General features: G+C 35.6%; 1 protein-coding gene across 1 annotated transcript; it reads left to right on the top strand.

Annotated features, from left to right (window-relative positions):
• Window positions 1-956: 956 nt before the first annotated feature.
• On the top strand, window positions 957-4207 carry zgc:55461. Its single transcript, NM_213490.1, is given in 4 exon segments — window positions 957-1105; window positions 1444-1552; window positions 1635-1745; window positions 2991-4207. Coding segments are annotated over 4 exon segments (1338 nt in total). The 5' UTR covers window positions 957-1048; the 3' UTR covers window positions 4052-4207.
• The last annotated feature ends 10057 nt before the right edge of the window (window positions 4208-14264 follow it).

Here is a 14264-nt window from a genome sequence, read left to right as displayed (position 1 = left end):
TCTTCTAATAATGCCTGACAATATGTTATATATACAGTAGTATTTCTCATACAAGGCTATAAAAGTTCCATAAAACAACTTATGAAGTGCATACTTTAAAACTATAAAAAGCTACGAATCAGCACAGACTCTTTTGGTTTCTGAATGTAAGCCATATATGTTTAATAAGTTGCTAAAAATAGCTTTTTTGCATGTATTTACAAGCATCTCCTCCAGCCATGACATAGGCTACCACTGATGATCTATGCAGTTTCCTTTATTAATCGCTTTTTCATGTCTATTTGAGCTGGCATGCCTGGAGTCAAATTAATGAAATAAAACATTTATTATGTTATTTTTCAGGATACTAAGGTGAGCGTTCCAGTATAAATATCTAGCCAATAAACTAAATGATTTACTGATATATTGCAATGGTCGTTGCTAAACATTTTAACAGTTCCAGAATGCAGTATCTCGACAGTCAAGCCACCTTAGAAAGAGTTGCCATGTAGGTAAATGTGCATGAAGAAATACTGTAGCTTTGTATTGTTTTAAAATGATCATTTGTTTTAAAATTAAATCATAATTAGATAAACTCCTGTGCAGAAACGCATTCAATGTCCAAGTCAACAAGTCAAATCATGCCATGCACTGTTTTGTACAGGTGGTGCTTGGTAACTCGATTCACAGTAGGGAAAAAATAGTTCGCTCTACTCAATGATAAAAGCAGGTCTGTCTGTCTAAATGCGTCTCTGGTGGTTACCAATACAAAACGGTTTCTGGGTAATTGTCCTCGCTGTAACCATAAGCAACATATTAAAACAAACCCGATCCAATCAAAAACAGAGGCGAAATAAGAGCCTGTGTCCCTCAGCCAATCAAAAGCGGACAAAGAATGATTGACGTCTCGTTCATCCAACTGTGTTTGAACTCGAAGGCTGGCGTTATTTAAAACCGAAAAGCGTTCGTTGTGCTTTGCGCAGAAGTTTGTCGACTCGGCACGCGGTGGAGGAGAGTTCAGTTTACTACATTTGCTTTTTAAATACGCGACTTCTTTTGATTATTCATCATGAGGGAAATTGTTCACCTGCAGGCTGGTCAGTGCGGAAACCAAATCGGTGCCAAAGTAAGTGACGATAAACTTAACAATGTTTGTTAACGTTAATTAAAGGTTATCGTTAGTCGCAAGTAGCAATACGTTTTCTATAAAATATAACGTTAACGTACTCCACTAACAACATGTAACTGCTTTTTTTTGTTGTTGGAAAATAACAGGATAGTATGAGTGGTTTGCGATCTGACCATTGTTGGACTTTGGTTGTAGTTTTGAGTTGCCATGACAGCATAGCAAAATTAATCCGTTATTTAACGTATTTATGATGGATTTGCGCTATCACAGTTAAAATAACTTTAGGCTTTAACTAAAAGTAAATACCCTTTTCTCCTTTTCCTCTGTGTGATCAGTTTTGGGAGGTGATTAGTGATGAGCACGGAATTGACCCGACGGGAACTTACCATGGAGACAGTGATCTGCAGTTGGAGCGGATTAACGTCTACTACAACGAAGCCACTGGTCAGTTTGCATTTGCAGTTTAGTTTAACAAAACAAATAGTATCATAAAAGTCTTGAATAAAGGTGTGCTTTCCAATGACAGGTGGAAAGTATGTGCCACGCGCGGTTCTTGTCGACCTGGAGCCTGGAACTATGGATTCAGTGAGATCTGGACCGTTTGGTCAGGTGTTCCGACCTGATAACTTTGTCTTCGGTAAGCAGTGGCGGATGAAGTACACAACAAGCTGTTGAGTAAAAACATATTCAAATAAAACATTACTCCAAATTAAAGTACTCTCTTTATCAGTTTTAAAGTTAGAATAAGATTAACGTTAGTTAATCCAAAAATTCAATCACATTTTTTTCTTTTGAACAGAAAATATATTTTGTGAATAAGCAAATCTGTAACTACTGACTTCCATAGCATTTATTTTTCCTACGGATTTCAATTTTCTTTGTGTTAAACAAAACAGAAGAAGCTTTAAGGTTTATATTCACTCATAAAGGTTTTTAAATCCTCACATAAGTATTTACTGAAGAACCCTATTATTGATGACCCAATCTTGGTTTTACATTGCTGATTCAGAGTTTATCAACTTTTAAAGCTAGAAAGCAGGTAGTGACTTAATTTACATGAACTAAAAACATAAATACCTGTGATTTATGCTACATTAAAAAAAACAAACAACTGTACAAAGCAAAAACTGAATAAAACTGCAAATCCACTCTTTCCGATAGGTGGAGCTTGTAGAACAGCAGGAATAGCAGGGTTTACTTGTTGCATCTCTAAATTCTGTTAATCAAAAATCAGATGCAGTTCAATTAAAAAATGAATCATTTGGTGTGATGCGATTTAATGGGTTAAAGTGCACTTGTACACTTGATGTACATTGTATGTGGGATTTCTCCATTTCTAAATAAGGAAAGAAGCGGTTTTATGAAACATAGTGAGACGTGATTTTGATTGTGCTTTGCAATGAAGCACTCTAAAGTACAGGTACTCAATTTTTTTTTTTGGCTGCACTACAAGAACAAAGTATTAAATGTATATTTATTGCAAACCGACATTGTTGGTGAGTGCGTTTAAGAGCTGTTGCTTAAACATTTTGCTGTGGGTTTTTATAAAAAGACTTTTATAGGTAAAATATGGTTGGTTGTGTAAGCAACAAAACTAAGCTCTGCAATGTAAATTACATACCCATAAGTGTGGTTTTTTTTTTGCAAAAAATGTAAGCTTTAATTACATTACAGTGGAATATGAGTATGTACAAATTATATTAAATAAAACAGCCAATGTTAGTTGTCGTTATCACAAACCTGATTATTTAATTCCCATGGAGGAACAATTAAAAAAATTATCCTTTGTGGTTTTGTGATGACTACCTTTCAATAAACTAAATTCTTTTATGTAGGTTTTAAATAAATGAGCCTAGAGTAATCTTAATTTCTTCCAACATAGGTCAAAGTGGTGCTGGAAACAACTGGGCCAAGGGTCACTACACTGAAGGTGCTGAACTTGTAGACTCTGTTCTCGATGTGGTCCGTAAGGAGGCTGAAAGCTGTGACTGCCTGCAGGGCTTCCAGCTCACACACTCCCTTGGAGGAGGCACCGGATCAGGCATGGGCACTCTCCTCATCAGCAAAATCCGTGAGGAGTACCCAGACCGAATCATGAACACCTTCAGTGTTGTGCCCTCACCAAAAGTCTCGGACACTGTTGTAGAACCTTACAACGCCACGCTGTCCGTCCATCAGCTGGTGGAGAACACTGATGAAACGTACTGCATCGACAATGAGGCGTTGTATGACATTTGTTTCCGCACTCTCAAGCTCACTACACCCACCTATGGTGATCTCAACCACCTCGTGTCTGCCACCATGAGTGGGGTCACCACCTGCCTTCGCTTTCCTGGCCAGCTCAACGCTGACCTGCGCAAACTAGCCGTCAATATGGTGCCTTTCCCCCGTCTGCATTTCTTCATGCCAGGGTTTGCCCCCCTCACCAGCCGAGGGAGTCAGCAGTACCGGGCTCTTACAGTGCCAGAGCTCACCCAGCAGATGTTTGATGCCAAGAACATGATGGCAGCTTGTGACCCACGCCATGGTCGCTACCTCACCGTCGCTGCTGTTTTCCGAGGCCGCATGTCCATGAAGGAAGTGGATGAGCAGATGCTGAATGTCCAGAACAAGAACAGCAGCTATTTCGTGGAGTGGATCCCCAACAACGTCAAGACTGCTGTGTGCGACATCCCACCTCGCGGTCTCAAAATGGCAGCCACTTTCATCGGCAACAGCACTGCCATACAAGAGCTTTTCAAGCGAATCTCTGAGCAGTTCACCGCTATGTTTAGGCGCAAGGCCTTCCTGCATTGGTACACAGGCGAAGGGATGGATGAGATGGAGTTCACTGAGGCCGAGAGCAACATGAATGACCTGGTGTCCGAGTACCAGCAGTACCAAGATGCCACTGCGGAAGAAGAGGGAGAGTTTGAGGAAGAGGGAGAGGAGGAGCTTGCCTAAAGAATAGAGCACTCAAGTTCTGGTGCAGTGTTCTGTTCAATTTATTTGTTTGTCATTTCGTTCCAATCCCTTTTTTTTTTTCACAAAAGCAGTTTCACAAGCAGCTAAAATCAGTTACTGTACACAAATGTCCAATAAAATCTATTCTTGATGGCTATTTGAGGTGTCTTTTCTGTCGTTTGATATTTGTTCTTGCTTGTGATTTAAGTCTTCAGGTTTGACAATTTTCTTAATATTCTCAAAACAAGACATTTCATTAGATATTTTCATTTCTTTAATGTACAAATACATCCTTTTGAAGTTTTTTTTTTTTTTTTTTTAACTTTTTTTTTTTTATACATAGTTTTAATGTATTAGGATCATGGGAAAGTCAGTTCAGCCTCTCAACCCCCAAAGCTCTTTGCTGGTTGTGGAAATGTTAAATTTGCCCAAAACAAGTGAATATGATTGGCAATGTCAATTCAGAAATTTCATTCAAATTGCATACTAAGGCTTTTTTTTAAAGGGGATAAGATTGCAGTAAGTCATTTCCATACTGAAGTCAGTGTCTGTGAGCAGAATATTCAGATAAATCTGTTTTTGGTCAAATGTAAAGAAATTTCACAGAAATCACAGAAAATACACAGAGGAAAGGGTACTAGTTGCTGGAGATAGTGTGGGGGGAAAAGTAGGAAATCACATGTTTTTTGGGAATGTCAGAAATTAATCCTATAATGGAAAGTGATTAAAAAACATTCAGACCACATTTTTAAAGTAGAGATTTTCTTCACTTGTGAATCTGTATGTTTAGGTAATAAAAATGTAGATGGATGGATTAATAAAAACAAGAACCTGTTATTTATTCCTCTGGGAGCTAATAAAAAAGTAATTGCAAACAAAATGTTACAATTACCTACATGTCATGGAAAAGCTATCTTCTTCATTAAGAACTCAGACTGAATACTTGATTTTTTTTTTTTTTTTTTTTACATTTTTAGTAAATGGATTGAGTATATTTCACCAATAAGCCCGAAATTTTCTTGAATTGCAACTTTTAAATGTAATATTATGTGTCTAAACTAGTATATTTTCTTCTTTTAAGGAAATTTGTAAAGGATTTGTTGCTCCCCATCTTTTACTGTTTATAGTTGTTGTTAAAGGGAAGAAAATACAAAGCTCTGTAATTCTCTTTCTGTATGAGAGATTATGTAAGTTATGTATTTTCTTTTGAAAACTCAAAAAAAAAAAAAAACTGATACCTTATCTGAAATATCCCCTGAGAAAACCAGCTGGCAACTTTGCATTGATTAGAGACCCTTTGCAGTTGCAAAATGGATGAGAAATAAATCAAATTATCTGTTTTGCAAATCATTTAATGAAACAAGACATCCATCTAGTGTTTGTCTATGGATCAAACAACTTTAGATTGTATAGACGGAAATCAGTGCAAAAGTGCCTTTGAGTATCATTTGTGCTGATGTTTTTTAATCCTGACTCGACCTGACGTATCCAAAATCATTTTTGTTATAAATTTCCCAATTTCATGTTCTTGCCAGCAGATGGCGATGGAAAGTCACGGAAAAGGTTTTCTTCCATATGATTTGAGCGTCAGAGAATTACGGCCCGATTACTTCACAGAAAACGTCCAGAAACTGTTAACATTTAAACTTTTGTCTATGCTGTAATGTTCTCTTTAAAAAAAAGGAAAGGTACGTGAGTCACATTTTCACTGAAAATACATCGTTTGAACGCCTACCATGCTACACAGAATTGTGCGTAATGGTTTTTGCCACAGCTAAATCGCACCTCAGATGAGCTTTACTGAGCTTTGCTTAAAAATCATATAAAATGTTGTCATCATCTAGTCTGGCCTTCTTATTAACTTGAAGCTCTTTCAATGCAACGCGGATTACATTAATTAACGTGACACAACAATCTGGCCCAATTTCATGGAACATTGAAGGAATGAAACTGCGGGTTGAATTGCTTTCAGTCCACAGCAGAGGAAGGAACATTAATTGAGTCAACTAACTGTGTTGTGAATCCAAGATCACAGAGAAGGGCATCATTTATTGAGTAATGGTGTCTGAAGTTTGCAGATTCTGTATAAGCTTGCAGGGACCGCAGACATTGCCATTTTCTAAATCAACTTCCTGTAGATTATCATTGGATCATTGTAAAATTTCATACATCTAATGTGCACAGGCAATGCAATAAATGGTGGTATGTCTTAAAGTTGTTTAATGTGATGATGCACAATTCAGCAAACTGGTGATTAGATACTTTAAAAACACAGTTACGGTATATCAGGTTCATTTTAGTTCATTTATAAATGTAAAATTATTTAGATTAATTAAAATCCAACTTAAAAATCAAATAGCCTATAAAAGCATAAACATTTGTCATTTTCATTCATTCATTTTTCCTTCGGCTTAGTACCTTTATTCATCAGGGGTGGCGGCCACAGCAGAATAAACCGCCAACTTATCCAGCATATGTTTTACGCAGCGGATGCCCTTCAGCTGCAACCCAGTACTAGGAAACAACCATACACACCAGGCCCCTAGCCAGTCTTTTTTTCAAAAAGTGGACCTTTTGCAGTTATTTGCATCATATCAAATCTATTCAGTTATCAGGTTTAAATGCTGTTAATTTCACTAAAAATATCACAGTATGTTCACAGTATGTCTGATAAATTAGTTTTGTCAAAATGCTCACCATACTATTTTACTATAAGGTATATGTTTACAAATGTACATTTAAACTGTAGGTTATTACAGTTTGATAAATAATGTTATGAGATAGGAAATTTACAAAAAATAAAAATAAATAAAAAAATATGAAAAAAATACTTCATTTTAAATACAACTTTGTTATCATCCATCCTATAACTTGTTTTGAATTAAAAACTGTAACAGTCTATAGGCCGAAAACAAACTGGACAGCTCAACTTTTCTCAGTACAAATTTGGCCTTTTAAATAATAATAAAAAAATTTTGTTTTAAAGCCTTCTTCTATCAGTTATTTTCAAAATTTGTGATGGCTAGCAGTCAAAAATGGGACAAATGAGCTCATGTAGGCTAAATTCTGGAATGGGGGAAACCAGAGCATCCAGAGGAAACCCACGTGAACACGGGGAGAACATGCAAACTCCACACAGAAATGCCAACTGACCCAGCTGGGATTCGAACTAACGACCTCCTTGCTGTGAGGCGACAGTGTCGGCCCTATCTTGATGAAGTTTACCTTTAAGTAAACTAAAATAAATATAACAAACTGTAAATAGACATACAAATAAAAATGACAGAACAAAATGACATTTGTCACATGATGTTTGATTTTACTATGAAAACTGAAAATCTAAATATAAAAACTAATTCAAAACACTAATAATAAAACCAACAATAATTGTAACAATAATAAACATCACTGATATTTATTGATGTTTAATGTTGCATGTTTCCCATTTTATTGGGAATTAAAATTTTTAACAGGAATTTAAATTTTAAAATGGATATCAATTTTCATTATAATGTTGTGATTTCTAAAGTTGTAAGATAATTCTTTAAGGTTTTGGTATTTACTTTTATAGTCCTACAATGAGACAAAATTGTTTATTTTTATATCCACCATTTACCAATCATGCAGCCTTAAAATAAAAAAATAACTGCAACTGTTTATTATTTATTAGCTAATATTAAAAAAAAAACATTATGAAGTCCCTCTGAAAACTGGAGAACCATAAGTACTATCCTAGGGATGCTTCGATCAGAATTTTTGCAGCTGATACTGAATACTAATTCCTTGTCATGAAGCTTAAAGCATCAGACTCGGCACTCAGTATCGGCTAATACTGAGTGCCGAGTCTGATGCTTTAAGCTTCATAATGCGTAAAACAAAATATCCCTCTAAGTATAATACTTAAGTGGAGATCTCTTCCTAATGAAGAGAATAAATTAAGGATGCTTCCCTTAAACACGTTTCTTATAACCATTATGAGTAAGTATTTATTATAAGCACAGTATAAGTAATTATAATTTTAAGATTAACAATGCAATTTGGAAACATTGGAAATGATGGAAGAAGAATTCAGTATGTCTCAATCAAGAAAAAGTTTGGAGCGTATATTTGATGCATAAGAAGTTAAAATGCAAACCTATAAATCCATTACTTCTTTACTAAAAAGAAGTCGGTCTGTAAAGTCTTATTTATTGTAATAAGTAAAATACAAGACGTTATTATTAAATAGTCATGTTAAAAATATACAATAATTTTTTTATGTTTTTTAATGTATCTAATATTTTCAGCCAGGTTTTAGTGAACTTGCAATATTGTCAAAATCACACAACTTTCAGCTCTTATATGTAAACAGGCCTAAACACATGCAAGGGCATTCAAATATTTTGTTCATCTCCAACTAACTCAACTGCTTGCGATTGGTTTATGAGCTTGACCGGATCAGCAAGTACCGATTGAGTCATTTAATGTGATTATCGGCCAATCGATCAGAGCCTAATATGTAACAGGTACAGTACCACTTTCATTTCTAGCAAAGGCTCAGTTCTATCTTGTAATCCGTATCTTGGATAAAAGATGTGATACAATAAAATAACCCAGATCAAGAACCTACAGCAAATGGCAAGACCTTCATATCATAAAAAATCCTAGGAAATAGCTTCACAACAGATTGTATTCCTCAAACTGATACTGTGAGCACAAGCTCATGTAAGAGCCGTTAATGCGATCTTTTGTTGTCTCAGCTTTCACAACCTAATGCATGCATGTTATTCCTTTTAATTGGTTTTTGTGATTTTATACCTCATCCATATGGCACTAGAAAAAGCTTCTGTCTGAGCAACATAAATCCTCTCTGTTTTAGCACTGCTATGTACACAATGTTGATGAAGCGCTCTAAACAGATGATGGATTGCTCTTTAACAGCCAAAGCAACTTCACTGTCACTGCCACTGAAAAAAAGAGATGGGGAAAAAGAAAGAGAGAGAGAGATAGTATGTGCTGTGAGAGGCAAAGTGTGGCGGCAGCAAGAGGTGTGAAACATAAATTAGGATGGTTTTAGGCTGCACAGATGGGCCTCTGCCACCCTGTATACTGCATACAAATGCTTAGAGCCTGAGGAGCACCTCTTCATAAGAACAGATTGAATGGGCCACCCGTATAAGCCAGTCCACAATGACAGTACATACGGACACAGACAGCTGACAGGATAGGTTTAATGAAAATGTGCTCTATAAATCCCCCTTTTTCCCCTACTGAAATTTCTTCTGGTCTTTTTGGCTTATGATAAGAGCCTTTTGAAAACCCAACCAAAAGCTATTAAGGCCATATGCGCTACGTTTATCAAGTAAAATTGTTCTGGCAAAGAGTAAATATTAATTAAATGCAAACTTTTGATAGAGATACTATCGGTTCCTTTATATGTACAATAAGTCAAATGAATTTAGATTCATAGTGTGGCTGCACGATATTAGAAACATCAGCTATTGCAATATTTTCTTTTCTTTAAATATTGCGACATCTATACAGTTTCACAAGATGGTTTGAATTGTCCTATTTGACTTTTTTGGGGGGTGGGAGTCAAACATTATTCAGGTATAGAAATAGAATAATAATCACAATGCAAAAATGCTATTCTTACTTTGCTTTGTCTCGTTTTTTTTTTTTTTGTCCAATTAACTAAAACTATTGTTTTGTTTTCGCCTTTAGAAGAAATAAGTCAAAATAGGTAGTTTTTCTTTCAACTATCTGCCAATAGAGTAATTGCAGTAAACTTATTTTAATTTTAAATAAACTTTCAAATTTAGAGCTAGAAACAAGACAAAAACAATTTTGCATCAATAAATAAATACAATTAATCTTTGCTACACCTCCAAACATATGTTTTTATGCCCAAACTCTCTTGAAATGCTCAGTCAAAGGCCTAAAAACTCATGTAAATGATAAACTTTCACTCAATTATGGTTAAACGTAGCAGTGACTCTACAAATCAGATGTGTTCTGTGGCTCCTGGTCAACTATATTTCATACCCAACATTGCATATATTGTGCAGCCCTAATTTATAGTCATATTATGTATGTGAGTCTCTCTCTATCTCTTTCTCAATTCAATTTAAAAAAGCATTGCAGATTACATAAACAATGGATACAATCATTAAGCGATATACACACAATTGTTTTAATATAAAGTGATAAACACACTATTAAAATTCTGATAAACGCATACACAAATAAGAAATACCAAAGAAGACTAATATGAGGATTAAAAGATAATGAAAGAGAAAAAAATCTTATTGTTTTAATACATGAAAATATAAATACAAAACTGTATAATCATTCAGACTGTGTGTTTGTTTAATGTTTAATTTGTCAACACTTTTGGTGGTCTGGAAGTCCAATTTTTGAAAACGGGGTTGAAAGTTTAGTTTTTGATAATGCTCTGCATAATGTTTACACTAATACAACTATAATCTATGTAGTTAGATTTAGATTTTGTGAAAACAGTGAAATCATGTATGTGTACATGTGTATTGTGTGTTCAGTCTAGGCATAAATGAGTACATGACCAAAACCAAAACAAAGGTGGAACACAGGACCATCTGTGCACAGGTGCGTAGTGTGTGTTTGTATTTTTATGTGATATTGTCCACTACTGGCATTCATAATAAATTACTTTTAGTAACTTTGACAATGTTGCTGAAAATGTTTAGATTTTAAGTACATAGTTCTCATGTAAATGTTCTGTTTTTGCCCTGTTGCCTTTGGACCATTTATCTTTTTTTATGTTTTATTTAAACATTGTGAAACATTACAAAAATATACAAATACATTAAATAAATAAATAAATAAATAAAAAACAACAACACTAGTGCAATCTTATATACAGAAAAAACAAGTCTACAATGTGCTGACCAGAAATAGTTTTCCGTAAAAGCTGGGCATTAGGGGGTGTGAACTCAATCAGAAGGAGCAGGGTCAAGCTGAAGAGTTTGGACATGTTTGCGAAAGGGTTCCCACAATTCAATAAAAATAGTGCTAGGTCGGTGAAGAGAGTACCTCATTTTTTCTAATTTCATAAAATAAAAAAACTTTTCTTATCCAACAAGTGTGAGAAGGAGTTTAATGGCTCTTCCAGTTCAGAAGAATTAATCACCTAGCCAGAAGGGTTAAGAAGGCTACAAAGTCTAAAAAATAAGAGGGTAAAGTGTGGTCGGGTGGAAGAACCCCAAATAAAAACAAATAATTGGACACGGTGGGATATCAACAGTGGTAATAGCTGATAGCGAGAGGAATATTTGTCTCCAAAAAGAAAGCAGGGAAGGACATGACCAAAATATATAGAATAAATTAGCTGAACCATAATGACACCTGTCGCACTCAGGGTCAATAGACGGGTTGATGCGGGTTGATGCGAGCCTGCTCTTGGACCAATGAGCTCTATGCACTACCTTGCATTGTATTAGCCTGTGACGTCCACAGATTGAGGAAGAGTTAGCCCTGTTCAAGACAGCTGTCCATGTCTCCTCGGTAATGTCAATTCCAATGTCTTGAGACCAGGTGGTCCGTAGGTTATCAAAAGAAAATTGCAGATTAACAATTATATTAAATAATTTAGAAATTGAACCTTTAGCACAGGGATCTATGCCCAGTATGATGTCTAGATCTGAAGTAGGAGGTGCATTTGGAAAGTTAACAAATTTTTTGCTCGCAAGATCTCGAATTTGTAAATATCTGAAAAAAATTGAGTTTTGGACATTAATTTTAGAGGCCAACTGACCAAAAGAGGCAAAAACACCATCAATGTACAGATCACCAAACGAAGCCAATCCCAGATCTCTCCATGAGGCATAAGCACTGTCCAAGATAGAAGGGTAAAACAGAGGATTGGAGTGCATTGGTGATAATAAAGGTATATTATGAAAACCAAAATGCCGTAAAAATTGGGTCCAAATTTTGAGACTGTTTTTTACAATTATATTATTTGAATATTAAATTGGGGTCATTGTATATAGGAGGCATAAAAGAGCAGCCAAAGAGGCAGACTCAATGTGCAGCCAAGAGGGGGGATTCACTAAGTTGCTTGAATGTAGCCATTATAGAGTAGAGTTTATATTTGCTTCCCAATAATATATTTGGAAATTTGGAAGAGCTAGACCACCCAGTTGTTTTGTTCTCTGATGAATACTTTTACGGATCTTTGGGGTTTTTCTGTTCAAGAGAAAACTACAAATAGTGCAATCAAGTGTAACAAAAAAAGACTTTGGAATAAAAATAGAAATACATTGAAATAAGTATAGAAATCTAGAAAGTACATTCATTCTTATACAGTTAACCCTACTGATCAAAGATAAAGGGAGGAGAGACCTGTTGTTAAAATCCTGTGTGAGGGGATTCACTAATGGGACAAAGTTGTGGTCAAATAAGTCTGAAAAGCATTTTGTGACATTTATGCCCAAATATTTGAAACTTTGTAAGGATTTGAAAGGTAAAGAACCTAATGGGTAATCTAAGGCTGCTGTATTAATGGGCATCAATTCACTTTTACTCAAATTTAACTTATATCCTGAAATCAGGTCGAAGTCTGCTAACAATTTCAACACCAAAGGAATAGAGGTACAAGGGTCAGACACGTATAACAAGAGATCATCAGCGTATAAAGACAGTTTGTGCTCCAACTCCCCCCTGCCAGCCATTGCACTGGCTCTTAAAGCAATTGCCAACGGCTCAATGGCAAATAGTAGAGGGGAGAGTGGGCAGCGTTGTCTAGGATCGCGACCAAGTGAGAAATATTTAGAATAATTGTTATTTGTTTGTACACAGGCCATCGGTGAGGTGTATAAAAGTCTAATCCAAGCTATAATTTGATCAGGAAACCCAAGTTTCTTCAGTGTGTAAAGCAGATACCTCCACTCGACTCTATCAAATGCCTTTTCAGCATCTATAGAAATAACTAATTCTGGAGATGCATTTAAAGAAGAAGAGTAGAGAATATTCAAAAGGTGACTAACATTATGAAAAGAGTGCTTATTTTTAACAATACCTGTTTGGTCTGGTGAAATTATAGCTGGGAGAAGTCTCTAAACATCTTGCTAAAACTTTAGCTAACATCTTTGACATCAGAACAAGGTAAAGAGATGGGACGATAGCTACTGCACTGGGAGGAATCTTTATCTTTTTTAAGAATAAGGGAAATAATAGCCTGCGGAGAGGGAAGGAGGAAGGATACCTGAACTGTAAGACTCATTAAACATGTTAAGTAAAAGAGGAGACAATTTGCCAGAAAATGTCTTAAAGAATTCTGCAGGAAAGCCATCAGGCCCTGGGCATTTACCATTCTGCATCAGATTTAGAGCAGTCTTAATTTCTTCCAATGCAAGTGGAGCTGCCAAATATCAGAGATATCCGAATCAATACAGGGTAAATTTAAAAATAAAAAAAATTACAAATTGAGCCTCTTCGACTATGTTTTCCGAAGTATATAAAGAGACATAGAAATCTCTAAACATGTCATTAATAGTGGATTGGCCGAAAAACCAGTGGGGGTGGAAATTTGAGTAATATGATGTGAAGCTACAGACTGACATAACTGATGAGCAAGCAACTTGCTTGATTTATCACCGAATTCATAATAATTGGAATGAGTTTTATGTAGAGCATCAATTGCCTCATCCGTGATAACTCTTTTTTGTAAGAAACCGAGCGAAAAGGTCCGAGTGTGTTGAGTTTGCACATTTAGCCTGGAGGTCTGACAACAAATTCTGAAGCTTGACCCTACTTTCGTTCATGGCTTTTTTCTTGTGTGCTGGCAATGAGATAATTTCTCCCCTTAAGTAAGCCTTGCATGCCTCCCAAATAGTCTTAGGTGAAACTCCTGAAAAAAAATTTGTAGAGATAAATAGATCAACACGATCATTAATAACTGCTATAAACTCAGGATCTTTAAGTAGTAAGGAGTTAAAACGCCAAGGTGGCCTTGACATTGAAAAGCCTGGAGGAGCCAGATCAAATGTAACAGCGGCAAGATCTGAAATTACTATAGTATTATAAACACATGAAATAATCAATGGAAGCAAATTTTTATCAACCAAAAAATAATCTATATGGGAGAAAGAGTGATGGACAGGAGAAAAGAATGAGAATTTTTTTGTATTCAGATTTAAAAAGCGCCAAACATCAGAAACAGCATATTGCTCCATAAAAAGCTGAATGATCCTACTAA

The sequence above is a fragment of the Danio rerio genome, chromosome 5 (genome assembly GCF_049306965.1).
Source record: "Danio rerio strain Tuebingen ecotype United States chromosome 5, GRCz12tu, whole genome shotgun sequence".
Lineage (NCBI taxonomy): Eukaryota > Metazoa > Chordata > Actinopteri > Cypriniformes > Danionidae > Danio > Danio rerio.
The sequence above is the reverse complement of the archived record's forward strand: the minus strand, read 5'-3'. Positions and strand labels throughout refer to the sequence as shown.